Source organism: Candoia aspera, chromosome 1 (assembly GCF_035149785.1).
Source record: "Candoia aspera isolate rCanAsp1 chromosome 1, rCanAsp1.hap2, whole genome shotgun sequence".
Lineage (NCBI taxonomy): Eukaryota > Metazoa > Chordata > Lepidosauria > Squamata > Boidae > Candoia > Candoia aspera.
In genome coordinates, this window is record NC_086153.1 from 304902219 (window position 1) to 304928597 (window position 26379).

Consider the following 26379-nt stretch of genomic DNA (forward strand, 5'->3'; position numbering starts at 1 on the left):
AAGCCTGAGGGGGAGTTCTCGTGGCTGACATGAATGATTTAAACCATGTATGACACTGGTTGCTTTCGTACTATCTCAAGCTCAACAAGACAGCCTGTGGCAATACAGGGTACTAGAAATAGATGTTGCCAGTAAAGTATAATTGCAAAGAGACAATCATAAATAGGTGCTCTTTTGCCAATTATATTTTCAGATCAAATATTATTGTCACTAGTTATTTGGTTGCCCTGTTTTAAGTGGGCTTCCTGGCCACAGCTTTCTTTGCCCATCCTTCTAAATGCAGGTGTAGGCAGCATGGTGCCCATTGAAGTTCACTTGGGTACTCCTAGGATCCCTGCTCAACCCACCTTTAGAGACTTTTAATTTTTGTAAAGGGAGAACTGGCCTGCTACAAATTTCCAGCTTCTAGCCTTACCAGGAAAGTGTAAGTGCCCCATATCCATTATCTAAAGATAGCAAGTGGTTGTAGGCCTATAATTTATTTTAAAATAGCCTTATCTGGGGATACTTTGTCTGGGAAATTGAAGTAATGATGGAAGTAATCTCACTAATTTACCTTCTAAAAATTTGCAAGGGGGAGAGGGGATGGGTTAGACTGGCCATGCCCGTGCTGTTGGACATTTAATATTCAGGCCCCTCCAAGACCAACTATTTGGTGTGAATATCCATGACATACTCTCAAAATTCTCAATTAGCCCCAAAAGCCTCATTAACAGTGAATGTTGGTTAGTGTTAATTTTATCTAAGGTATGTATTGTTATTTCAGGAAGAATTTGCATGAGCCAGAGCCAACTTCTGTAATCCTGATTCAGGAATGATATTATGCATTGATTCCATTTTGGTTCTTCAGTTTTTAACTCCAAAAACTATTACAGTATTTTAAAAGTAACACTGTTGCAAGAAGAAAAGTTGTTATGGTTGATTATAAATGGTAAATAGCCGAAGAAGTATTTTCTGTTTGTGTGTTAGTAGCAAATGTATAGGCTTTTACCCACATTTCAAGTTTAAAGCAGCGTAACTGGGTCAACCACCAGAGATTTCTTCAGTGCTCAGGTTTCTTTGGCTGTGAATGCAGCTGAACAGGCTGAACTGTTTAACATTGGCAATACCATTACCACATATAGCCAAAATTATTTATAGGTGCCAAATGCAACTCTGAACTTGAAAATGTGTTTGCTGAATTATTTACAAGTCAGACAGCCCTGATAATGTATCATACAAGCACTTTTCCAAGCAGATGAAATGCTCATGAGCAAGAGGATGCTTTCTAGAACACCCTTAAAGAAAAAAAAGCTAACAGTGAAACAGAATGCTTTGTAACTCCCCCCTCCCCTCTCCCGTTCCCTGAATTATCTCCATTAAAGAGAACATCTCTGGGAACACTATTTTGGCTCTTCGGTGGCCCGGTTAGGGTTTTATGACCAGATCTCATAACACCCTGACTGAATACTTTTACCAGATCAACTATCGACAGGCTGTGTTAGTTTTTATTTAGTTGTACCTTACAGAAATAGTTTCTCAGGTTTTACAGAATAATGAGTAATTAACCACAAGTTTCAATTTTGGTTCCTAGTTTCAGTCTCCGAACAGTTAGTGTTTTTTTGTGGTTATAAATCTAAATGCGCTCAGATGCTTTAGCAGGTTCCAGGCAGAGTTTTGTCAGTGCCTGGGTGTATGAAATTACTACTGTGACTCCAATAGCATGTGAAAGTTTTAACCATTGCACTGGAGTGATGTACGGCTTTTAAAAAAAAAGTTCCCAGGCCTGTTACTGAAAGGGCCAGAGCTGCTATCGAAAGTATGGGAAGACTTGGCATTTCTCACCATCCACGCACTGGACAAACAAGCACCAGTATAGCGGTAAAAGTAAAATAGGCTTGCTGAAGCAGCCCTGAGTCATTCTCTGCTGAGCTTTCATCTCTGAGTTGAAAGCTGAAATGGAGGATTAACTTCAAGTTAACTCTTGCTTTTGGATGTCCAGAACACAGGAAGCCCCAATCTTGGGTACATGGTGTTTCTCTTCTCTCACATGGAAACAAGCAAGCTACTTACTGTAGCAGTCCAAAACGTGGAAAAGATATTCTGGAACACTTCAAGCTATTAAACACTCCTGCTTTAAGACAGAGAGAGACAGAGAACAGGCCAGTTTGGTGTAGTGGCTTAGGCGCCAGGCTAGAAACTGGGAGACCAAGGGTTCTGTTCCTACCTTAGGCACGAAATTAGCTGGGTGACTTTGGGCCAGCCAGTCTCTCTCAGCCCTAGAAAGAAGGCAATGGCAAACCACTTCCAAAATCTTGTCAAGAAAACTGCATAGACTTGTCCAGGCAGTCGCCAGGAGTCAAGACTGACTCAGGCACAAATTAGATAGATAGATGATAATTGATAGACAGACACCCACATGCTTATGAAAAAAAAGTTTTTACATTCACCTGAAGTTTTGGTTGCAGAATCAATTTCTGCCTCCCCAACAAATATGGTGACTTTTTGTTCAGCCCTGATCTATCTGAGACATCCACACTCTGCATTTGTACCAGAACAAGCATGGCTCATCAGCCCTACCATCTCTAAATACACCAGATGCTGCTTTAAAATATAAATGCTATCTTGACAGGTTGAGTCTTGAAGCCCTTGTAGATTTTAGATCAAGGCATTAAAATATATTAAACTAGAATCTATCTGCATCAGCAGTTCACAGAAACACTGAAGGGAAACCCTAATCAGTGCTACATTAGGTGACTGTATTTCTAATGTGCTGTATGTAAATCAGACTTAACCCACCCACCCCCAATTTTCAGAGTTCTGTCCAATTTCAAACTTGTAAACATTAACTAAGGAAGACAGAAGTATAATTTCAAAGGGTAAAGCTTTAAATTTTAGAACCCATCCACATGGCTTGTTTTAATTTTTGTCATTTCAACCTATTTCAGCAGCAGCCTGTAGAAGCTAATTGCAACAGCTCCACACAGTCGTCATTGGAAAGTCCCATTTTTCTTCTGGCAAGCCAAAACAACAGTAAATTTCAATGCAGTAATGAAGGACAAATCAAAGCAGAGAATGTATTTAAGAGCTTCCACATTCCAATAGAATTTTTATAAACTACTTGTACAAGGATATTTACATTCCACCTGCCATTTGTCACAATAAACGGATAAAAATGCAGTTACACATGGCTTCATTAATGAAATATTTCTTCTAAACTGTCAAATTACTGCACATTTCCATGAGTTTAAACTCTGATGATCTGTGTGTTTCCATCTTGGATAAACAGTCACCGATAAAATCAGAACCAACTGGGAGCAAACAACTTCCCATCCAACTGCACGTTATCTTAGATATATTTGGCTTATATATCTGGACTAGCATTTTTAGCAGTGAGGCAGTTAAGAGTATTACTTAAAAGCCTTTGTAACCATACCTGCACTTAATGGAACAGATATGTTTGGATAAAAAAAATATAAACCCTTGTTCTATACATTTTTACAGATGATCACAAACATTTCCTCCCTAGCTGTACCGAAGGCTCATTAAACCAACAAGCCAATCATTTGTCTTCACATCTTTGGACCATTCTTCAGTCTTCAAGCAGCAGCTCCAGTTCTTCTATTGGTACCCGTACTCGCAGCTCTTTCTCAGCCATTAGATCAAGGATCTCTTGCAACTCATCTGGAAAGTATTCTATTGCATCCATATACAGCACCTATAAATACAGAAGTCAAGTAAAGAACTATCAATTCACCACAATGCTATGATAAATCAGAACTGGTTTTCATTTAATAAAGGAACAAGTATAGAACAAAAACAAGAAGAATAATTTATTAAACTTGTATGCTGCCTGACTCAACAATTCTGGGTGGTCACAACAAACAAATTACAATAAAATCAATTAAACATAACACTGTAGTTTTGGAAAAAAAATGCATATAAAAAGCCCATAGCAAGTCATAAGAAATCTTTGAGCAACTAATTTTTATATATATACATATTCTAGAGTGGAAATTGGAAGGCAGACTTTCTTTGCTGGTATATCTTTTGGTTGGAGATGAACTGCATACAAGCATTTTTGCATCGTTATCACAAAGTAATGAAACCTACTTTTGCCCAGGGACAGTTTTGAAGCGCTCTGTAAAATACACCTTTACTTTTTGCCTTATCTCCCAAAGTAACCTGAAAAAAGAAAAGAAAAGCTGCATTTCAAACAGGCAAGCATTTAGAAAAGATATGGACTGTATTTTTAAATTTAGAAGTAAAGAAGAAATGGATGAACATAACAAGTGGTGGATATTGAAAGGGAAGTAATTTTTTTCAAAATGCTCCATGCAGCTGGGCCAGAAAAAAGGCAAGGACAGAGTCTGTTGGCTTAGTTTCATTGACATCCTAATGCAGTGTTTCTCAACCTCAGTAACTTTAAGATGTGTGGACTTCAACTTCCAGAATTCCCCAGCTAGCATGGTTGGCTGGGGAATTCTGGGAATTGAAGTCCACACTTCTTAAAGTTGCTGAGGTTGAGAAGCACTGTCCAAGTGTGTGGAACTTAACAGCCTTCTCCAGCCTGACAGCAGCTGTGGGCAAGGGATGCAATTCATCGTCCTGACCTTCCCAATGGGTGTAGCAGGAGACAATCCCATAATACCATCAGGAACAAGTTTTATTATGTTTTTCCCCCAGGATTTTAAACGTGGATAAGATTAGGCGGCCTCTGGGAGAAAACAAAACTCCCACATAACCACACTTAAGACCTCCCAAATCCCACCTCCCAAAAGACAGATCTAAATTGTCAGTTTGAGAATCTCTGGAGGTTCTAAGAGGATGGGATGGTTTGCTCCCACTCCAACTTAAAACCTTTTTAAAAAGGCTGAAATTGGGCCACAAAATAGCTACATTTGGGGGTGCAAAGGAGGAAATGAGGGGGAAAGGCCAGATCTCCACTCCCACACTTAAATTTAAAACAAATAGTGCACTGCTGAAATTGTGATTTGGGCAGCACAATTTTGGGGTGCTGAGGGAGGTTGCACATGGCCCACAGGTTGCCCATCCCTCCCTCTCAATTACTGGAACTGATGTCTGATATATTTGCAGTGCAGTTGGTTGGGGAAGGAAGAATGTACAAATCACACTAAAAGTATATAAATACAAAAATACAATAAATACAATATAAATACACTAAAAGTATATAAATACATTGTATTTATATACTTTTGTGAACAGCATAATATCTGCTTTCTGAGATTTGGAAATCTCATTTTCTTTTTCCTTTTACAATTAACTGCATCCTCCTGACAATCTGCTCCTAGGGCTAGGAACAATATGGGAAGTTAATGGAAAATTACAGCCTCCCTTACTTTAAGAAAGTTAACACAAAATATCAAAGCTGATATATCTGATACATAAAATGGTTTCGACAGTGATTTTGCAATCCAAATACTTCCACTGCATTCACAGGTATACAATCAATTTAAAATGTGGTTTTTTAAAAGCTTTTAATCAATAATACGGTATTCAAAGATTACCTACAGGATTAGATAGAGAACATAAGGCAAATGATGATGTTCTCACCATGAAGCATATATACAGCCTCCAGAGCAATGGACAATGAGCACCGTTTTCAGTCTCAATTGCATGTTCAAATAAAGCTTTGATTCGATTTGTTAACCCAATTTCAGGAATGGTTGCATACACATCTCCAGCGGGCTCCCTGAAGAAAAGTGAAAACTGAGTAGTCACAGGAGAATCAAGAGTCTTGATTTTACAGAAATAATTGAAATTCTTATCCCTTTGAATGTATTGCAGACTGCAAACTTCAGGAGCAGAACCAGCAGCACGAAGTGATTCTTTTAAAATGGTCAAGGGGCTACACTGGGGAAAAGATGGCAGGACTTCTGCAATGCATGAGCAATTTCCACTTGTATACTGTTTGTGTGTGACACTATTTCTTATTCTCCACGATCTCTAGAGGCGATGGTGTCCTTTCATTTGCCATTTTGTCTTCTTAATAAATATGAGAAAGTTTAGGCTGGCAAACAATGGTTGCCTTACGTTATCAAGTGGATTTAAGCCTTAAAACATGTTAGCTAAGCTACAAACTAACTCCTACGTTATCTTTTTCATATTTAAAAAATTAATGTATGTTAATTTGATAAGCACAATATAAATTAATGTCTCCTTTATTTCTCTAAAAATAACATGATATAAACAGCAATGATCAGTGATTTTGAGTGTTGGATTGAGATATGGGAAAGTTGTCTCTCCAATCAGCCATGAAACTGGCTGTATGGTTTGTACAAATGCAATCTCACACAGCTATTCTGAGGATAAAACAATAGGAAATGTCTTGTATCTTGGAAAAGGAACAGATACAAAAGTATCTTAATATGCTGTTGAATTATATTCCAAAAATTTGGAATATATCCATGTATGAAGAACCGGGCCTTGGCTGATGCAAGAAATATTTTTGAATACTACAAAAGACTGTCCTGATTAAGCAAGTCAACTTTCAGCCTCTGAACAGGCTCTTCATCAGCATAAAGGAAAGACTGGACAATATGATTCCATGTGATTAAGGTTCTCCTGAGGGCTCCAGGATAAACTGCATAGGATACCCCACTTAATTTTTAACATTTGTTTTTCATTTTGTCGTATTTTTATTTACACATTTTCTTTTTCTTTTGCATTTTAATAAAGCATTTCTTTTTGACAAAGACTTTTTGCAGTAGGGAAAAAGCTACAGTCACCAGCTAATAAGAAGCAGAAAGACAACTAAGCAAAGGTTAAGGAAAGAAGGTTGGTGGCAGTGGTGGCAGAACAGGGAGAGAGAGAGAGGGTAGGCTCAACAGCCCTGCTCTATTCACCAGTAAGACCTTTCCAGAATTTGTCTTGGCTGAACCTGGAAAAAACCCAAAATGCTATGGGTTTAGGTTGTCATCCTGCCTGGAATGGTTAGGTGCCACAATGCAGCTTCAGGTCCAAAACAAAACACCTTTTCTATTTCATGCATACCTCTCCAAGTACCTTACCATCGTTATAGAGATGACATTACCTCTGGACACTTTCAATAAGTTTTTTCCTCATTTGCTCCACTTGAATTGCAAACAGCCAAGGCTCCAGTGATTTTGTAGTTCTTGTAATACCATCAAAAAAACGCCGAGCTCTGCTAGCATTGTGAGACTTGCTTTGGATCTGGATGTATGCCTTCCAAAGAGACTGGTTGCTGGGATATCTCTCTAAAACGTCCAACAGTACTTCACGAAGAGGACTCAAAGGATATACACTCATTTTCATGTGGAACCTGAGCAAGCTTACATGCATTAGGGAGAGGTCTTCAAGAGGCGTGGTAAAATGTTGACCACTAAGCCCTTCCCCAGGATTCTTGTCTTTCAGCTTTTGAGAAACCTGCCAGTATACTGCCACTGCAGAGTCAATCCCAAGAGTTAAATACTGGAAAAGAGCATAACAACCAACCAAGCCAATCAGATGGCTGGAATCACTAGTATGTTCTTGATCAGAAGTGGAGTTTTCAGTTAAACAGTCTTGAAGCAGGTTCTCGTATGTTTTCCGAGCTTTCAAAACATTCACTGATGATACTTGCCCAGGATAAGGAACATAATGTCCCCTTTCAGCCAGTCTGGTCAATATGTGTGTTGCACGTGATTCCACAGCTCCTTCTAGATTTACTAGCAATTCTGCTTCCAGTTTAGCATAAAGAAGGCTAAGATGGCAGAATTGGGGGTTTTGGATTCCAGTAGTTCCAGCCATCCCCAGAGATGTATCAAAAACCTTTCTAGCATCCTCTATATTGCCAAGTAACCACTCCAGGTAGGCATACAGTTGCCAAAGGGAAACATTATTTCTGCTGTCAGGTGCCCTAAGAAGGTTTTTGGCTAATTTTTTGCTTTTCTTGCCTTGCAATTTTAGTTTCTTTTTCTTTCCCATTTTCAAATACTGAGTGACCTGCGAAGTCAACACAATAAAATGAAGAAACAGCCTACAGAAAACACAATGTTCTCTGTATACAATACAATGATTTTCCTTATTTCTATGCAGTTCTAGCTAGGTCCACCAATCAACAGCTTTTTTGCACAATGACCGCTCCAAGAGTTTGGGGAGAAGTGAAGCTGAAAACTTCACTGGAGAAGAAGCGAATCCCCCCACACTGTCAAACCAAAGCCATTGTTTACAAACTGGAAGTCTCTTTTGCCTTCCTCTAGATGAACCTTCCCAAGAGCAAAGATCTTGTTGTAGCTCCTACTTAAATGAGGCCCATAGTGACCGAGGAAAGGACAACTACAGGCAGTCCTCACTTACTGACCACTCATTCACCGATCATTCAAAGTTGTGACGGTACTAAATGAGGGGTACTTATGACCGGTCCTCAACGTTCCAGCCGTTGCAGTGCCCCTGCAGTCACACAATCGCAATTTGGGCATTTGGCAACCAGCTCACACTTAACGACAGTTACAGTGTTCCACAGCCACATGATTGTCTTTTGCGACCTTCCCTGCCGGCTTCCCACAAGCAAAGTCAATGGGGAAGCTGGCAGGGAAGGTAACAAGTTGCTCTGGTAAGTCCCCCCTTGGCCTCCCTGTGCTTGCGCCAACCCACTTTACGACCCACACATCCTGGGGTCACGATGGCAACCAGGACTGCCTGGATTGCCACTGCTAAACAATGCAGTCACATGACATCATGCTTTACGACCACATCATTTAGTGATGGCACTCCTGGTCCCAATTGCCGTCGTAACCCAAGAACTACCTGTAAACACTCTGACTGCACAGTGCTTTATTCAGGAAAGTGGAAGAACTAGATGCTGTTTCAGGACTGATAAAGACCATTCCATTCATCCAATAGTGAATTAGTCTTCTTTCTTATTGGACTGTTGCATCTTTTATCCAGCGATAATGTTGTTTTTAAATAGTTGAAGATTTAAGGATGTACAGTAAACCATTCTGTGTGTTTCTAAAGACCAAAAAACCAAATTACGTGTAATAAATAAATTTATTAGAAACCTGTGGATGATCCAATCAAGATCTCCTGCAAACTTGTTATTTAGGGATTGTTTTTATAAGCCATTAACAGGGACTTCTCTAGAATTCCTTAGAGTTGTAGTCAGAGGTTTAAAATGAGTACACCATACTTAATGTATGTTGCCTTGAAGGGTCCCCACTTGAGACATATTAGCATTATTTATATACAGGTAGTCCTGGTTTAGCAACAGTTGGGACCGGCCATTCGGTCATTAAGCGAAGTGATCACTAAGTGAAACTGCGAGTGTGCTTATGATCTTACTTCGGCTTTCCTTTGCTTTACAGACCTGCGAAGGTCATAAATGCAAGGATTGGTCGTACAGTTACTTCTTCATCACTGTCATAACTGTGAACGGTCACTAAATGAAGGAGTCACTAAACGAGAACTACTTGTACACAGCAGGCAACACAAGATATATTCTGTATTTTTACAAATGTTGCACTATACAACTCCTGCATTCATCAACATCATCACTACTCATTCATACTTATAAACACATCTAGCACACCCCATTCACAACCCTCCATAGCATGTGCTATGCCACTGGCTGAAATGCTGGATATTAAGTTATAATGGATGTCATTTTCTACCCAGAACTGTCAACTTTAGAAACAGATTCATAGATATAATATATGCATTTGGTCTGCTATCTGTATAGATAATAGAAAGTACATTACCTTAGAGATTTCATACTGAAGCCAAAAAATGCATAGGTTAGACTTCTCTTTGTCTGAAAATAAGGGCAGCATCATATGGAAGAGATTCTGAATAAATTGCTCTCCTTCCTTAGCGTGAGTCACACACTTCTCTCCTTGGAGCATTGAGTCCATATGACCAATACTACTGACTCTAAAGAGAGGCATGTCCAAAGAAGTCAGAGCTCCTTGGTTGTTATACCCATTGTCAAAGAAATTGTTTTCATCCATTGCTATATAGAAGAAGGAAGGCAAAAGTCTACATCTGCATGGAACTCCTAAGAATTGCAAAAATGAGGAAAGTAGTTGAAACTGAAGTTCAGGACTGGAAAGTCTTACTAATGATGGTCCAAGGTCATCAAATAAGACCTATGAAACATATAAAAATGCTGTTATGTATGGACTGAATTTTAGACAAAAATGGCTCAAACCTAACATTTACAAGAAATCAGAAAACTAGTTGGTAAACAATAAAGAAATCAACATTAGACACACAATCCTTCCAAAATATGGGTGTATGCTGACAAGCTAAAGACACATTCTATCACAACATACTAGAAAAAGTAGAGTAGATACACCCGTATTTTTCACTTTCAAATATGGGGGCTGATACCTCCACATTTTCCAAGAAAGGCATGTGTTCACTAGAGAAGTTTTTGTAGTTTTGCCCAACACACCTCTTCCTAGAAGCAGATGTAACTACTCTTTCACAGTCTGCTTCCATCTTAGACTCAGGTGTGTCCACCAGCACCACAGAAAAGCTTCCCTTAAGGTAAACACGGGTCTTATTGCATCACACCAACCTGCCTCTCTGGATCGTCACAATCTTCTAATGATTGTTTCTTGTTTTTTTCAGGCCGCCAGGGCAACCAGTGCCTTACTTCCCGGGAACGTTCAATATGAAGCCAGTTTTGCCACTTTGGTAGAGATCTATCCTTTATTTCTTCTTTATCCTCTACATCTTCCTCATCTTCATCTATTCAAAATAAAAAACATATCAGTGAGTTTTTCAAAAATTGCAGCTCAACATGTGGAAATTCTAAAGAGTTTAATTTCAAATAAAAAGCCCTTTGTAAGCTGGCCCAGGATGCTCACAAGAATTAGGTCTGGGAAGGGGAAATGAGAGTGCATGCAAATTCAAACTTCAACATCCCTGTCCTCGAACTTCCCATAGAAGACAGGATGCAAGATGGACAATGAGAATGATAAGGTCAGATCAGGGCAAACAAGTTTACCTAAATAAAGTAATTCAGAGAAGAATAATATCTTTTGAATTACTTCACATCTTAGAAAAGAGTGGAAAGAAAAAGCAAAAACATTTCTAGAGTAAATTTAAATACACGGAAGTAATTCAAGATCAGGAGAGGCAGTTTGGTGTAGTGATTAAGGCACCAGGCTAGAAACTGGGAGACTGTGAGTTCTAGTCCTGCCTTAGACACAAAGCCAGCTGGGTGACCTTGGGCCAGTCACTCTCTCTCAGCCCTAGGAAGCAGGCAAGGGCAAACCCCTTCTGAAATCTTGCCAAGAAAACTGCAGGGACTGGTCCAGGCAGTCACCAGGAGTCAACACTGATTTGAAGGCGCTCCCCCCACAAAAAAAATTCAAGATCACAGCAGAACAAATGCTCACTGTTCATAATCAGCAAGAATCTTGCCATCACTACATAAATCACAAAAACCAGTATGAAAATTAAATTTAGTCCTCCAACTCATTCTACATGTTCATGTACATGGCAGTCAAAAGCTGAATAAATTTTACTGCTGAAAGTGTCTAATTCTGCCAGAACCTTTGTGTTCACTTAACAGTCTAAGGGCTTCTGCCTATCCAAAGCAATTTACAGTATATAACTCAATCCTCAAATCAAAAGGACATTGAAAAACAAACAAATGCTGTGCAGCCTTATTTTTTTTTTTTTTCCAAATCATCCCTTGGGGCTGAAAATTTATCTTTTCTTAGGCTCAGCAAGATGATTGCAAGATGGCTGTCTTCCAGCTTAGCCTTACCCAATTACTGCTGCCAGAAATACTGAAGTACAACTCCCATTCTTCTCCAATAAGCTGGCCAGTGTCTATACTGGCTGATGTAAGATGGATTTGTAATCCAATAAATCTAGAAGGGATGGAATTGGAGAACACTGCTCTAACTTGTGGACAGTGCTAAATCATATCCAGCAGAACTGAGGCAGTCTATACATTTCATAAATAAATTATCTATCTATTTCTCTTGGGGAAAACAGAACAAATGGAAGAGTGTGACTTATAACACGCCCTTCACTCATCCCAAATCTGAAATGCAAGATATTTACCAGGTGGATTGATGACCACCCAGCCACCCTTCTCCTGTTGATGCATCCAGGCCTTCCAACCTTTAGCTCCTTTTTCTCCAATTCGAGGCTCTCCACTGTCCCAAAAGGGTTCAAAGAATTCCCCCTGGAGTTGGGGATGAAAAATGAATAAATACACGAAGTTACAACTGCAATACAACTCTTTCAGCAAGAGTCCAAAACTCATTAATCAGTTTAAAATGTTCTTATAATATCTTCCATTAAATGGCTAAGAGATTTTTTTAAATAAATTTTTAGAGCAAGTTGTTTAAAAAGTTAGGAAAAGTGTCTTCTAAAGATGACTAGTGCTGCCACACATGTTCCTATTACTTTTTTAAAAAAGTTTATTTTCTTCTTCAAAGTTGCCTGATACGTATGCAAACTATACGGCCTTAAGCAATTAACCAATTATTGGATTAAAATTGATATGAGTACTCAATTAATATTTATTTGATTGAGTAATAGCTACTTATATTAATCTATAAATAAATAAATTATATTAATATAAATATAAATATAAATATAAATAAAAGGACAGGTCACACAAACAGTAGAATAACCTACTCTAACCTAAGAACTACTTCATTTTTGGACTTAAAACAAGTTTTAATCAGAGCTGAGTGAACAAAAGAAGGCAGGGGGAGGAAAGAAAAGGACAAAGCTAAAGTTATAACAAGAAGAACTGGATTTTGTATCTGATTCAAAATGGAAATGAAAAATCTACTGGTAGGGCTGCTTAAACTCACCCAGTACTGCTTGTACTGCTAAACCATAGATAGTGTTATATAGCAAGGAGCAATGGGCCATGTGTTCCAAAATTACTCCTGCTTCTCTTCTCCTCCTGTGCAGCCATGAGAAAGGAACTGGAATTTGGAAGCACTCATTTTTCTGATTTAAAGCAACCACGTGTGCCTTTATGTCTGCACTGATAAATTTATAGTATGGATTAAACCAACCAGCACCACTGATCCTGGATTGTTTTAATAAACTAGCAGCTTGCCATTTCTGGATGTAAAGATAAATCATGGTGTGGCAAAAAAAGAAGCAGACGCTTCCAATCCCCATCCTTTGGGGATGCTGGAAGAGAAAGGAGAGAGGCCGTGGCAAGTCCAAGCCTTGTTACATGACAGTAAACCATTGCTTAGTATTTCAACAAACTAGGCTAATGAGTTTACGGCTGAAACAAGATACAAACATGGGACATCTCAGCTCCTCATCATTACTCACAAACCCTTCACATAAAAGAAACATTTTACTCCAAGACATAAATAGCAATTTATATTAACTGTGTTATCTACACTGCTACTGTTGTTATAAGTGGCTTTAAGGCGTGGATCAATTTTTAATTGAAAAAGTGATTTTAGAATTGCTTAAAGAATTAAGATTCAAAAGATCTTCAATCTTTCAGTCTTTTGAGCTACAATGACAATAAAGCACTGTATTCACCCCTTAGCTCAAGCAGTGAAAACCAATAAAGAAATCAAAGGATGGATACAGTTAAAGCATACATCTGTGTGTGACATTTCCTTTTTTGTTCTTTATGTCATTGCTCTTTATATCAAGTTGGAGATGAAAACATAGTCACTACCAATATATTTTAAATTTAGCCTCACTGGCATTCAAACTACAAGCAACAAAGCAGCTATCTATCTATCTATCTATCTATCTATCTATCTATCTATCTATCTATCAATTAATTAATTAATTACATTTATATCACTGCCCATCTCCCCCAATGCGGGACTATGCTATTATGCTATTTACTGCTAAGCACAGCCTCCACCCTTCAAGCTGGCGAGGTGCAGATTCCGATTCCATTCCAGATCTTTGAACTACAGGGCATGACCCATTTGCAGGCTGCAAGTCTGTATGGTAGAGGCTTGCCAGGTTGCAGAAACACTCACCGAGCAACACAATTCATGACCACTGCAGAGTACAGCCCATGGCATGCAGTCCAAAGTCTTTTCAACTTTAACTGGTTTCCTAATTCAAGGAGCAAATAAAGGCTAACATCTCCCTTAAGAACATCTAGCAAGACCAGTGGTCTGCAACACTAACCATGCATTCCAGTGCTCATGGGACAAAAAAGCAGGCTGGAAGAAGGAGGACTGAAGGAACTAGCAAAGGGAAGGAGAAAATAGGGAGAATTAAAGTAGAGAGATAGAAAGAAACTAAGAAACCTAAATGATAGTTTTTACCTGTCCTCTTGTTGTCAGATCCTTGACATTATCTGGTTTAAAAAAGGTAAAGTCAAGCAGGGCTTGGAACAGGGACACAGCTTTTTCTGAATGGCCAGCCTGCCTAAGGAAATGACACTGCTGGAGAAAAATGGCTTGGGAGAAAAAGAAACAACATTCCATGTAACAGCTGTTCAAATACAGGTGCATCTCTATTAACAAGTCCCAGAGTTTGAATTACAACAACCACATGAAACAATGAGAACATGTATCCCTTTAAGCAATATTTTTTTTAAAAAAAAATCAAAGTTGCCAACCAATTGAAATAAATCATTGCTTTCTTTCAGTTCAGTTCAACTTAAAAGCACTAAGATTTTACAAAAATGCAAATAGAAGTAACTTTTTTGAGACCAGAGATCAAATTCATGAAGCAAGCCAGAAATATTTTGGAATGCAGCAGGCATATATCCATGTGTACATTATGCATATTTTGTTTTATTTTTAAAAAATCTTGTCACTTTAAAAACATAAGAACTCCTTGCCTGATATATATTAGCAATGGAGAAAAAAATGGTTGAATTAAAGTTTAGGAACAGAGGAAGCTGTGTCCTCCCATATCAGACTATTTTTGCATCTAGTTCAAATTGGCAGCAGCTCCTCAGGTCCCAGAGATAAAAGTTGTTTCAGCCAGATGACGCAATGACTGGGATTGCACTGGGGACCACGTACATACAAGACAAGTGTCCAGCCACAGCATCACTGAAGCACCAGGTCTTGTCCTCTGATGGTAAAGCCAACTAGGGGCATTTGGATCGACTCAGCAGTGACTGCACCTAAACCACCTTCTGAAGCATCCAACTTCCATCATGTCCCTTTCTGACAGGATGTCACTGTGACAAGCAACGAAAGAAATAACAACTAAGTGGCAGAATCCTTCCGTGTAACTTTGTTCATCATCCCCTGTTCAAAGACACTCATTTAAAGTCTGGTGTATCTTTGTAACAAGACTCAAAAACTAATGTGGTTATAAATGAATGACAACTGCGCAATATTCTTAATTGATAAATGAAACTGTCAGGCTAGATCTACCCCTCGTTAGAGGCACAATTAAAAAGGAGCTCTCATAAATTCTGGCACCCAAAAGCATTTTTCTAATCCTTTCCTATCTGAGAATGTCTAACAACTTTCATACCATGTCAAAACTCATTTACTCCAGTCTTGGCAAATACGGCTGAAGTTAGTCCCAACTCATTTCTCAAAAGGAAATAAAGCGCACTGAAGAAAGGATTCAATTAGATACCTGAAAGTATTTTTAAATACTGCTGCTAACCTAACAACAAGCTCATCTTTCAACTATGTTCACTGATATCAAAAATAGCCAGCCCAGCTTCCCTGATCTGAGGCCTCCAGGAACTATTAGACTATAATTCTTGTCAACTCCAGCTAGAACAGCACTGGGAATACCGAGGGTGACTGGAACTGTAGCCCAAGGTCAACAAACTCCAACAGAGAGAGACCCTTGGCTTCTGGTAGGTCCATTTTTTATATAAGCACAACCCTTCCCAACATGGCATCTTCCATGTGGGAAGAACTAATTCCCACAACTACTAACCAGCTTGGCTAGCTGTGAAGAGATGATGAGTCTTACAGCCCAAATGACAAACTGCAAGGCTGGAACAAAGGAAGAGTCTGCAGGATTCAGTGCAACAGCCCTTGGGCCCTGAGCAGGATACCTTGTCTGCAGGCTTATTTAAGGATTTCTGCCAAGGGCAACATCATTATTAGTGACCCCATAATAACATACTGCAGAGGACTCTCATGTATTAAAATATTTATGTTCAGTCTCTCTAAAGAGATTACTTGAGATCTGTATGGGAAAGGCAATTGCAAGGGGCTTTTTGGATCAAAAGAACTCTTGAGAGGGGAGGAACATCTGGCTGCGATTCAAAACATCTGTGTTTTTTCTTATTTATGTTTTTTCACATTTTCTCTCACTGCCCCTCATACTGGAAAAATATACAATTTTTGGCTGAGTCATGAGTTTCATAAGTAGAGTTTCTATCAGCTGTAGCATTGTCTACAGTTACAGACCAAAGTGGGTTTTTTACATTTGGAGACCTCAAAAGATATAACAGCACCCTTGATTTATGAAAGGATCACAAAACAAGAAAAAAAGAAAAGAGGAAATTGGACCCCCAGAACAGGTCAATGAGAATCAAACATGAACAACAGCAAACACAAAAGTGGGACGAGATCTCTCCTCCTCCTCCTCCTCCATCATTCCTCATAAGTAAGCACAAGTCCCCAAAGACCTGAACGTACCATGTCAGAAGAGAGGACCTGTCTTTCAAAAGGCCAAAGAAGCTCAAATGCCCTCTTACCTAGCATGGCTTCTTCTGTGCCTGGCAGTGCAGGATGTGATACCATACTGCCATCATATACAGCTGATAACGTGCTCAGACATTTTCCATAAAAGCTATGTGTTTTGGAAACAGTAAAGGTGCTGAACTGACTTTGACAGAATAAGAGATATTTCTTCCACAGAGCTGGGTTGTTTGGGTGCAAGAAAATCAGTTTCTGCCATTCCTTCACCACAGCCGATGGCTCCCAGAACTCTGTACAAAGCTTCAGCCGTGCTAGTTTCAGGTCCACTTCATTTGGGTTGCTTTCAATCGCTCTTTCCAATATAGCCAGCTTCTTCTCTAGTATTAGCTTGGATGATTTCTTTCTCATTTCCCGTTCTCCCTCACTGATGGCATAACAACTGGGATATCTCATGAGTTCATCCTTAAAAATAAAAGGAACAAAAAAGAATACAAGATATTTTAAATAAAACTTGCAGTAGAATTGAGTGTCCTTTTGAAAAATCCACAGCCAATCCACCAGCTAGTTTTGAACTGGATAATGGAGGAACTGGAGTCAGCAGCCAAGGCACATGCAAAGGGCTGCTTAATCCCCTCCTTCCAATCTGCGCAAGCCAGTTCAGTCTTGTTCTCTTGGTATGTTCCAAGAGTCCATCTGACTTTTAAAAAATGTATTTGAAGTGTATTCATTTTACATTAAGTAACTTCATATGTATGCTCCTTTTTCACAGAATGTAAACAGTGGCAAAGCAGTGCAGGAATTGGTAGAAAACTGCATTGGCAACTTTCTAAGCACCAGCCAATTTCTGCAATCTGGTCGTCTAAAAATATAGTGCAAATCTGCAGAATTAGGGGGAAATGGGTATTTAAATCAAACACATGGAGAACATTCCAAAATCCAATCTGTTCCTCTAAAAAAATTCCTTTGGTCATCAGTTTACATTCTAACACATACCCGCTTACCTGAAAAGAAACCAAATCCATCCATGCTTTGACATCCCTGGGATTCTCTCTGACTTTGCAGTTATATTCTTCCACCTTTGCCATGAGGGGGGAGTCTGCATTCTGTGGGTTCTCTTGAGGTTCTTGCTTCTTTAGTAAGCCATGTTCAGCAGGGGCCCCTTTTCCTTGTAGCCACAGCGTAGTCTGCAGATCATAAACCCCAAGAGGGTTTACCCAGCTTGTAGAGGGAGCCTCTGCTGGATCTTGCTGCACAACCGGTATCCAGGAAGCTGAGCCGGATGAGAGATCCTGACTTTTACTGCCGACATGAATGCCATCCACGTTCAGGAGCTTCCGACCACCTTTTGTGAAGTAGCGTTCAGGCCGCTTATAGGAAGAGGTTTTTCCTGCTCCTGAGCTCTCCCAAATGATACGTTGCTCCTTAGGTTGAAGGCCAAGGCAGAAGTTGCTTCGTCTTTTATACCTTTAAAAGTAATAGCTAAAACTCACCATTCCCAAGCCAGTGGAGGGAGCAAAGTCCTTCTCAGACCCTGATCATCAAAGCTTTAAGATTTACTCTTGAATATTCCTCCACATGAACTCTCCGAGCCTTCCTCAGAGACTACTGACCACTCAGACATTAGACATGCAGCATAACCCAATCCATGAAGTGGGAAACCAACTCCCACCAAATTCAGCTCCTCCAATGGCAAGCCCCACAAGACTGCCACCCAGAAGCCAAAGACTTGAGGGTTAACTATTAGTGGGCAGCTCCTTGATCTCCTCAATTGCCTTGGGTCTCTCATTAAAATGAATGTATTAATTATTTCAATTTATGCCTTGCCTTTCAGGAAATACCACTTATTTTTACCTTTAAAAAGAGGTAAATTCATTATGTATGGAAAGCATTGAGAGTACAAGAAGCAAGGCAAGACACATGGGCCATTTTAAACCCAGTGCAGAGCAAAAGCATATTTTCAGAATCCAAAATTATTTTTAAAAATATTACAGATTGGATCCTATAGCCATCTATAAACTGATCAATCCCTGCCAGGTTTATTGCCTGGTCACAAATTGGAAGGCTGTCTTCAGGCATTATATGGTTCCAGAAGACTTGTCAGCCAAAGTTTTCAGGGCAATCCTTCTGGCCTAGCCTGTCCTCCACTGTTCCCCTTCTTGCTATTAAACAGCAGGAGTCCTACTATGCTGCACATTAAGTGGGGGAGGGAGAACAGGACTCAAGACCGCTAGAGAGGTGTAAGAGAAAGTGCTGCTGAACAATCAGCAACAGAGGATTCCCAGGTGAAAGCTGATCCCTGAGCAACATGACAAAAGATGAATTGGGTACTACTGACTCCCTCCGGATATGGGGCATAGGCAGGTCAACTATGTTGCTAGAATAGCCAGCTGCAAGTCCATTCAACTGTTGGCTCTGCAGAGTCAGAACTTCCAGAATTAAAACAGGACTCAGGTGGTGATTAGGAAGCAAGCTCACTGGGTGGAATTATGGCACTTGGAGCAAATTTCTTTTCCCCTGACAACAGACTTCAAAGCATTTTTCAGGACATATTATAGATCCAGAAAGATTCTCAGAGGATTCTGCTATGTGCAAGATGAGTTGCCTATAAAAAAAAAAGCTGAATAACTTTTTTCTATAAAGGACAATCTTTTTAAAAACTCCCACATGCTCAGCAGCTTAGCTGTGATTTTTAATTCTGCAGCCACTTACAACACTAATCAGAACAACGCACCTAAAGATATTACAGCCAAGTACCCAATTGTAACTACATGGCAAGCTCCAAAATCCTATCTTCCCCTCTCACTTCCAGATCATGGATCTGCTTTGATTCACAAAATTGAGCAGGGCACATGGGCTGTTTGTTCTCACACCTAGCCAAAAAAAGGGGAGGGAGGGACTAAAGAAAGAGAATACTGCTGGGCCTTCTACAGATTGCACACAAGAAGATGCCCAAAGTTCTTCCTGAACCACAGATTCAGTTATTTTGTACTCTCAGTAATATTATCTAAATCCTTACTGCTACCAGATTCATTACCTTGCAATGTTGCCTCGATACAGTGATTTATACTGCCAATTTGAAGGGTCTGGCTTCTTATCTGTTTTGAATCCTTCTGCCGTCAACCCCTGAATGTCATCAAGCCAAATAGAGGGATAGGGCACATTTGTGGTTTTATCTTGTAAGCTGCAAAAATACATTTAAAATGGGGGAAGGAGAAAATAAGTAATAAGAAAAACAAAAATAATCTAAAACGAAGATTTAAGCAGTATATTCTAAACCAACTGAAATTTAGGCTGCCTCTTATCCCTCAAAAATTATAAAAAAGGAAAAGCCAAACTGCTAAATGAAGTGAAAATTTTACACATCATGCCATCAATAGGGTTTACAATGCCATCTATCTGTATCTACTCAAAAATAAGCCCCATCAGCTTCAGTGGGGTATGCCCCCAGTAAAGAGAGATAGGATTCAACTGAACCAAAATATTGTTTTTACTACTTCTGTATTTCATCTTTTAGAATTAGCTGGATTTGCACTAAGGTGCTGCAAACATAGTTACCTTCCCTACACTGTTATTGAAAATTGTATTGGGGCTTACTATTTTAAGGCACTCTATGCTTTTATTATGAGTTATTATTTATCCAGAGCCATCAGTCTATATTTTGGTGGCGGGAGGAGCATCTAACTGCAGAAGAGAATGTACCACAGAACCTTTTTTCTGATATTTTATAAATAACCAGTCATTAAAAGGTGCTAAGAAATACAAGAGACAGTTCAATGTAGTATTACAAAAGGATCACAAAGCTTAAAGACAAAAACATTAACACGAGATATTACTTTTATATACACACTTATGTAACAAGTGAACAAAACGACTGATGGAAAGCCAGTTTTTGTTTTCTTTTGAAATCATTCCCAGTATTTTGCTGAACCTTATTTCAAAATATTCAAAGAGTATGCTTACAGGGAAAGGGTTTGGAAGAAAAGGCAGGTTAAAGATCATCCAAATTACTGAAATTCTAAAACCAGTGCTAAATTAATACATTAAGAAGTTCAAAATTATCTTTTTAGAAAATTTAACTTCCTCTGCTCTAGCTCTCATTAATCCAAACAGTTTGCACAGGAAGTTAAGACATGCTAATACAAACTTGCATATATTTCTGGCTAGCAAAGGAAGATAAAACTATTTCTCAGTATTCCAACCCAGGATCCTCAGATTCTGAAGGCAGTAAGTGCCACACTCTACTATTTAGTACTATTGCTTGTGACAATGGAGAAGTTTTGCCCCATGTAAATAACCCACAAAAATGTGAATAACCCACAATTGTTATTCACAGAGTATAACTGAACATTATAACAGTATCTCATTCCAGAGGCTGAATGAATGATTAACTAACATTAGTCAAATTACAGCTTGACAAAAATTTAAAGCCAATTACTCATTGATTTCTGCAGTTCAGAGACTGGCTGCCAGTTATTCTAAACATTAATAATACAGCATGCACTTATGTTAACAGGCTATCATTTCAGCTTGATCTTGACACTCAAGTCAGTTTATAATAATGTATCATGTCTATTTGTTATTCATGTCATACTGAAATGATAGTAAGAGAGAAGGAGGGAAAAAACCCCAAGCTCCACATTTTGAACAGAGGACAGATATTACTAGCACCTCCAAATATCCACACGATTGTACTGACTAGATTTAAACCTGCATTCTTTCTTTCCCATTTCCAAATTACTTTCTTTCCAGTAATTCCAAACCCCAGCAGGACATGTAACTCCACATAAAGTATTATGGACTAGGACTAGGGAGAGCCTCTTGACTGCTGAGCTCACTGCGTAACTTCAGGCCAGTCACTGTGTCTCAGCCCATCTTACTTTACAAAGCTGCTATTTTGGGGACAAAAAGCAACAGATTGCCCCTAAGTGTTCTGCCTTGAATTTCCAGATGAAAGTCAAGGTATCAATGTAATAATAAAATAATCTGCCTTTTACTTTGACTCAACTGCCACCCCTGCTCAACTCCCTACCCCCATCAATCCAACAAACCACTGCTTCTTTTTCATTTCTTTTCTTCTCAGAGGGACACTTCTAATAAGATGACCACACAAATTACACTGCAGTCTACTTATGTCTTTTTGTCCTTAAGTGCAAATATGTAGCTAAAAGAAAGGATAGCAGATATCCCTTATTTGTAATGCACACTTGGTTCATAATTCTCATTGATTTGAAGCACACTCTTGTACACATTCACTTGGAAATAAATTGCACCAGAATCAGGAGGGCAAAAGTATACAAGAAAGATCTTATTCTCATATCTGAACTATCTTCGTCAACATCATCATCATCATTCAGAAACAGAAAGAAGTGCCTGGATCATTGAACAGTGCAAGTTCAGAAATAAAATGTACTTACGTACTTCAGTTCTGTTCCTCTTTTTTCACTATTTCTATCATCTTTCCCATCCTCAGATTCAGATCCACTAGTGCTCCATTCCTTTCTCCTTTTCTTTTTACTTTTTTTGTGGTCTCGTTGCTTTTTCTTTTTCTTTCTTTTTTTAGGTGACACTTGGAAACTTTTGTTGGCTTCATTTTCTCCTGGGAGTTCAAAACTGGTGGCTGCACTGCTTATAAAAAGACAAAAACCACACTACCAATGATGTTCCTAAAGCCACTGGAAAACAGAGAGATCTAGAAGGAATGCTACAAAATGTATTTTTAAAAGAAAGATGAAATCTTAGAAGATGAAAGAGTTTATACAGCACATTTTAAAGTTCTATTTTTTTCAAATAGAAAACAAGTTAAATATGAACATTCAGACTGCAATTATAAAGTTCACAGCTAGTTTACATATGATATTTTTCTGACAAAGAGGTAAGTTGTGTATTTGCCTGTCTTTCCAAAATAGGTAATATGTTCTAGTTTGAGAGACCTGAAATCCAATTATCCCAGCCACCAATCTTGTAAAATGTCTCACCCTTGGGAACAAAGATGAGAGGATTCTCTATCTTCCCTTGTGCAGAAAAATGGAATTAAGAGGTGATTTTAAGCATGCAAACAGTTGAAAGGGAAATGAGTAAGAAATTGCTTCTCTTGCCATTTTATAGCCTCTCATGCTACTTATTTATTTACACACAAACAAATAATTATAAAACTGTCTGGCTCATGTAATTATCTCAAAACTGTCACATTTTCTAGGAGCCCTCTGAAGAATCACATCATATTTTAATGACTCAGTAAACATGAGGATTTTACTTATTCTGGTTTTCTTTCGGTTAGCAGAAATTTCAAATGTAAGGTATTTTCCATGTCATTCTAAACATACGCTTCATTACATTTATAAGAATAAACACTGATCATTTATTCATCTTAACTAATTACTCCTGTATCCATCTAAAGGAACTCTGATTCAGAGTATTGTACAATGGGTATCCCCTAGGGCTATGCACAGAGATTTGGATTCAAAGGGTATCATAGGATTCAGGGAGCCTGTTTCCATGCACGTAGAACCTGTCAGGAATACCTTAAAGCAACTGATCTTTTTCTGAGCTGGTTCAACTGCTCTCTGCACCTGACAAAAAATCCAGGAAAAGGCAGATTTGGTTTAAGATGCTGCATGCAGGAGTTATGTGTGTGAAATCAGGTGCTCTGAATCATAGGTTGTTCTTCAGGTCCAGAACTCTGCACAGCTCTAGTGTGCATAACCATACAAATGTCTCTGAATAGATATTATGGCAAATGCAGCCCTCTATGCTCCTAAGAAGCCTCTGTTGAACACAGTACTCATCAGAGAAGAATCAGGATGTGAGCTTGTGACAAGTGGATAGGAGCTGAACAGTAATGACTAATCATCAAAACACCACCAAATACTTGTGAATCAATTTTGTATTAGGAAGCTTAAAATTAAAGAAATCATTCTTAGAGTTAAACACACCCACGTGTAAGGCATAGGCACAAAATGCATACTCTAAAGCAAATTTTCTTTACTGGTTTTATTTATTTGTTTGTTCGATTTCTATAGCCGCCCATCTCAACAAGTGACTCTGTTGTGAACAAGATTTTCCAAATCACTGTTCGGGGGGGGGGAATAATTTATCAGTCTGTACGGCAAGAAATGACAAATGATCATAGAGTTTCGTCTTCATCAAAGAATTGAACATACCTTCCACATTTAAAGGAAGAAGGGAATTTTTAACAGTAGTCTTTGTGATTCAGTGAACATAAAAACAGAATGCTATAACAATTATATAAGCATGGGCATCCTCAGGCTCCTGCTGCTTTCATCATCTGTCTCATTATTTGTCAGATTGACCCATTTGATGCCCACCCCCCATGGATGCTAATACATAAAAGGAACCAAATTGAAGGGTAAAACTGCCCACATTTTCCTGATTTAAAAGTGCATTATGAAAAGTGACGCTAAAGGAGGTATTATACTACCTTTGGAGTGGAGGTGCACAGTCTGAAACTTCCAAAACATTTTGGCACAATCTCAGTGCATCTTCATTGCAGAAGCTTTGATTAGTCAGCCAGTTCAAATCTGTATATTCAAAAGGCAGATTGTTTACCCAACAATAAAATTGCCACTGTTTTTTACAGCTACGGATTATTTTTTTTATTTTCTTTTGCCTCCTTTGATAAATGTTAATTTGTTTCAGCACAGATTGAAAGGTCATGGATATGAGGCTACAATCAACCAAAGGCAGGCAGCAATTCTAAATATGCAGATGGGAAACTCCAGATTTGTCTGCAATAAGACCATGTCCATTCATGAATTGGTGGTGGATGGGCAGGCAGACTTGGGCTACTAGGGTATCTTCTTCCTTGGTTATCAAGGATTTCTTTTGGCCTCTGATGGATAGGGCGATGTATAGGATGTCCTCTGCAACTTATGGGCTGGATCCCTGTCTTTCCTGGCTCCTTAATGCAGCTGGAATGGGGAGATGGTTTCCTGCATCTGTGAGATGTTACTGCCTCATTGTGGGAAGGAACGCCAGCAGTCTTTAAGGTGGCTGCAGGGCACCTACTCAAGAGGCCCTCTCTGAATCCAAAGGTATTTGGACAACTGGCCATCTGCATTTCTCAGAATTCTCACCGTGTGACCCTTTTATTAGACTAACCACAAGACTCTGGAATATCAAGTGCCCTTCACATGTTTTCTGTTTAGCCAGATTTCTTCTGCCACCTTCATACGGACAGAACATCTGCCCGTTTAAGGTCAGCTTGTTGACATGTCCAGTTTACTGAACCTTAAAGTCCTCCAGCCAGTGGGGCTACCGTATCCGGACAGCCAAACCCCGGACCGTAACAAGAGGGCAACCTTGCTGCCCCTGGCAGCCGCCCCGGCTTGCGCAGTTTAGATACGGTAGGTAGCCCGAAGTCTGCGGAGAGAAGGTGATGCTGCTCCGTACGGAACTGCTCCTTGCTTATGATACGCATTTACGCGCCAATCCCTTGAACTCTCATTCTCAGAATGCTGCATGGCCAATGAACGGTTTCGGAGGTTGTTTGCATGTTGTTTATTCGTTTAGTCGCTTCCGACTCTTCGTGACTTCATGGACCAGCCCACGCCAGAGCTTCCTGTCGGTCGTCAACACCCCCAGCTCCCCCAGGGACGAGTCCGTCACCTCTAGAATATCATCCATCCACCTTGCCCTTGGTCGGCCCCTCTTCCTTTTGCCCTCCACTTTTTTTTTTTGTTTGCATACACCAAGCTTTATCCGACAAGTATTAGCCGTCTCCAGAAACGCTGGTACTGCAACTCCCAGAAACTCGGACAGCGTGCCGTGGCCTAGCTCAGCAGGGAGGAATTCTGGGAGTTGTATTTCCATCAATCTGGAAGGACTCGGCTTGGGGAAAGCAGGAGAGCGCTGTGTCTCTGCAAAGGGTGTATGTAGAAACAAGCATCCAAAAGGAGGATTCAAGAAAGGTCCGCTTATTACTGGGGCAGATAAATAAAAACAACGTCATTACCTCTTTTCGAGCCTTCGCTTGCTTGTACGTCTCCGGCTTTAGCAGCATCGGCAAAAGCAGGAAAAAGAGCCATCACAGCAGGCCACAAAAGCCCTCAAGAACCACGACTTCCGCGGCCTCCTCCAGCAAAAGAGCAGGGAAGGAGACAAGATGGCGCGAACTCTTTTCCCGAGCATGCTGGGAAATGTAGTTTCGCTGGGCGGTGAGCTCAAAATGGCACTGCCCGGCTCGTTCGCGAGAAGGTTTTCTGTGGTCCGTCCAGGAAACGTGGGCTTGGACCAGATTCTAAAACTGCTGTGATTAGGAAATATTGTCGGGATCATTCATGTTTTCAGATTATTGGAGAGAACCTTATTAACTGAATCCAAATCTGTCTATATTTAAGCAGAACATCTTGAGTTCTAAGAAGTAGGTGTACCGTACCTGGGTTGCAAAACTACGAGATGGTAGCAAACTTTAACCCTTAACCTCTTGCTATCAGAGAGTGGCAATCTAAATGAGGGGCGTCTTGTTGAGGAACACGGGCTTGTCCAGGGACATTGCTGAGTAAATTTTGGGTTTTTTCTTCTAAAGGGAAAGTAAAATTAGATTTCCGAAACTTAAGAACCTCAAGCAAAATTAATATATTTGCACTCGATAAGAGGACAGTTTAAACTAAAAGATTACAAAATGGCAACCGGCTGAAATATATGTGAAGGAATAAGAGTTTCTATGCAAAATATGCTACGAAGCTGGTAATTTTAGAGCATTAATATGTATAGTGTGATGACAAATCATTCTGAGATAATGGAAAATTATCTCAGAAATCAACACCTTTCTTTTAAACTGAAGTATATACGTTTTGTACTCAGGATAACTGTGAAGGGT

The 26379-nt window shown here is 39.5% G+C and overlaps 1 protein-coding gene across 2 annotated transcripts; it reads right to left on the reverse strand.

Moving 5' to 3' along the window:
- Positions 1-2917: 2917 nt before the first annotated feature.
- NRDE2 (NRDE-2, necessary for RNA interference, domain containing) lies at positions 2918-25656 on the reverse strand. Of its 2 annotated transcripts, none has more exons than XM_063290217.1 (14): positions 25513-25656; positions 23980-24079; positions 21960-22166; positions 19576-19722; positions 17543-18005; positions 16598-17003; positions 14238-14371; positions 12022-12145; positions 10520-10692; positions 9699-10085; positions 7034-7944; positions 5554-5692; positions 4093-4164; positions 2918-3697 (listed from the first exon to the last, which is right to left on the reverse strand). In XM_063290217.1, exons 1-14 carry the CDS (start codon positions 25583-25585, stop codon positions 3572-3574), a joined length of 3462 nt encoding a protein of 1153 aa, XP_063146287.1. In that variant the 5' UTR covers positions 25586-25656; the 3' UTR covers positions 2918-3571. The 2 variants fall into 2 exon arrangements, with proteins under 2 accessions (XP_063146287.1, XP_063146288.1); XM_063290218.1 differs by having other exon boundaries at positions 21960-22163; positions 25513-25655.
- Positions 25657-26379: the final 723 nt, after the last annotated feature.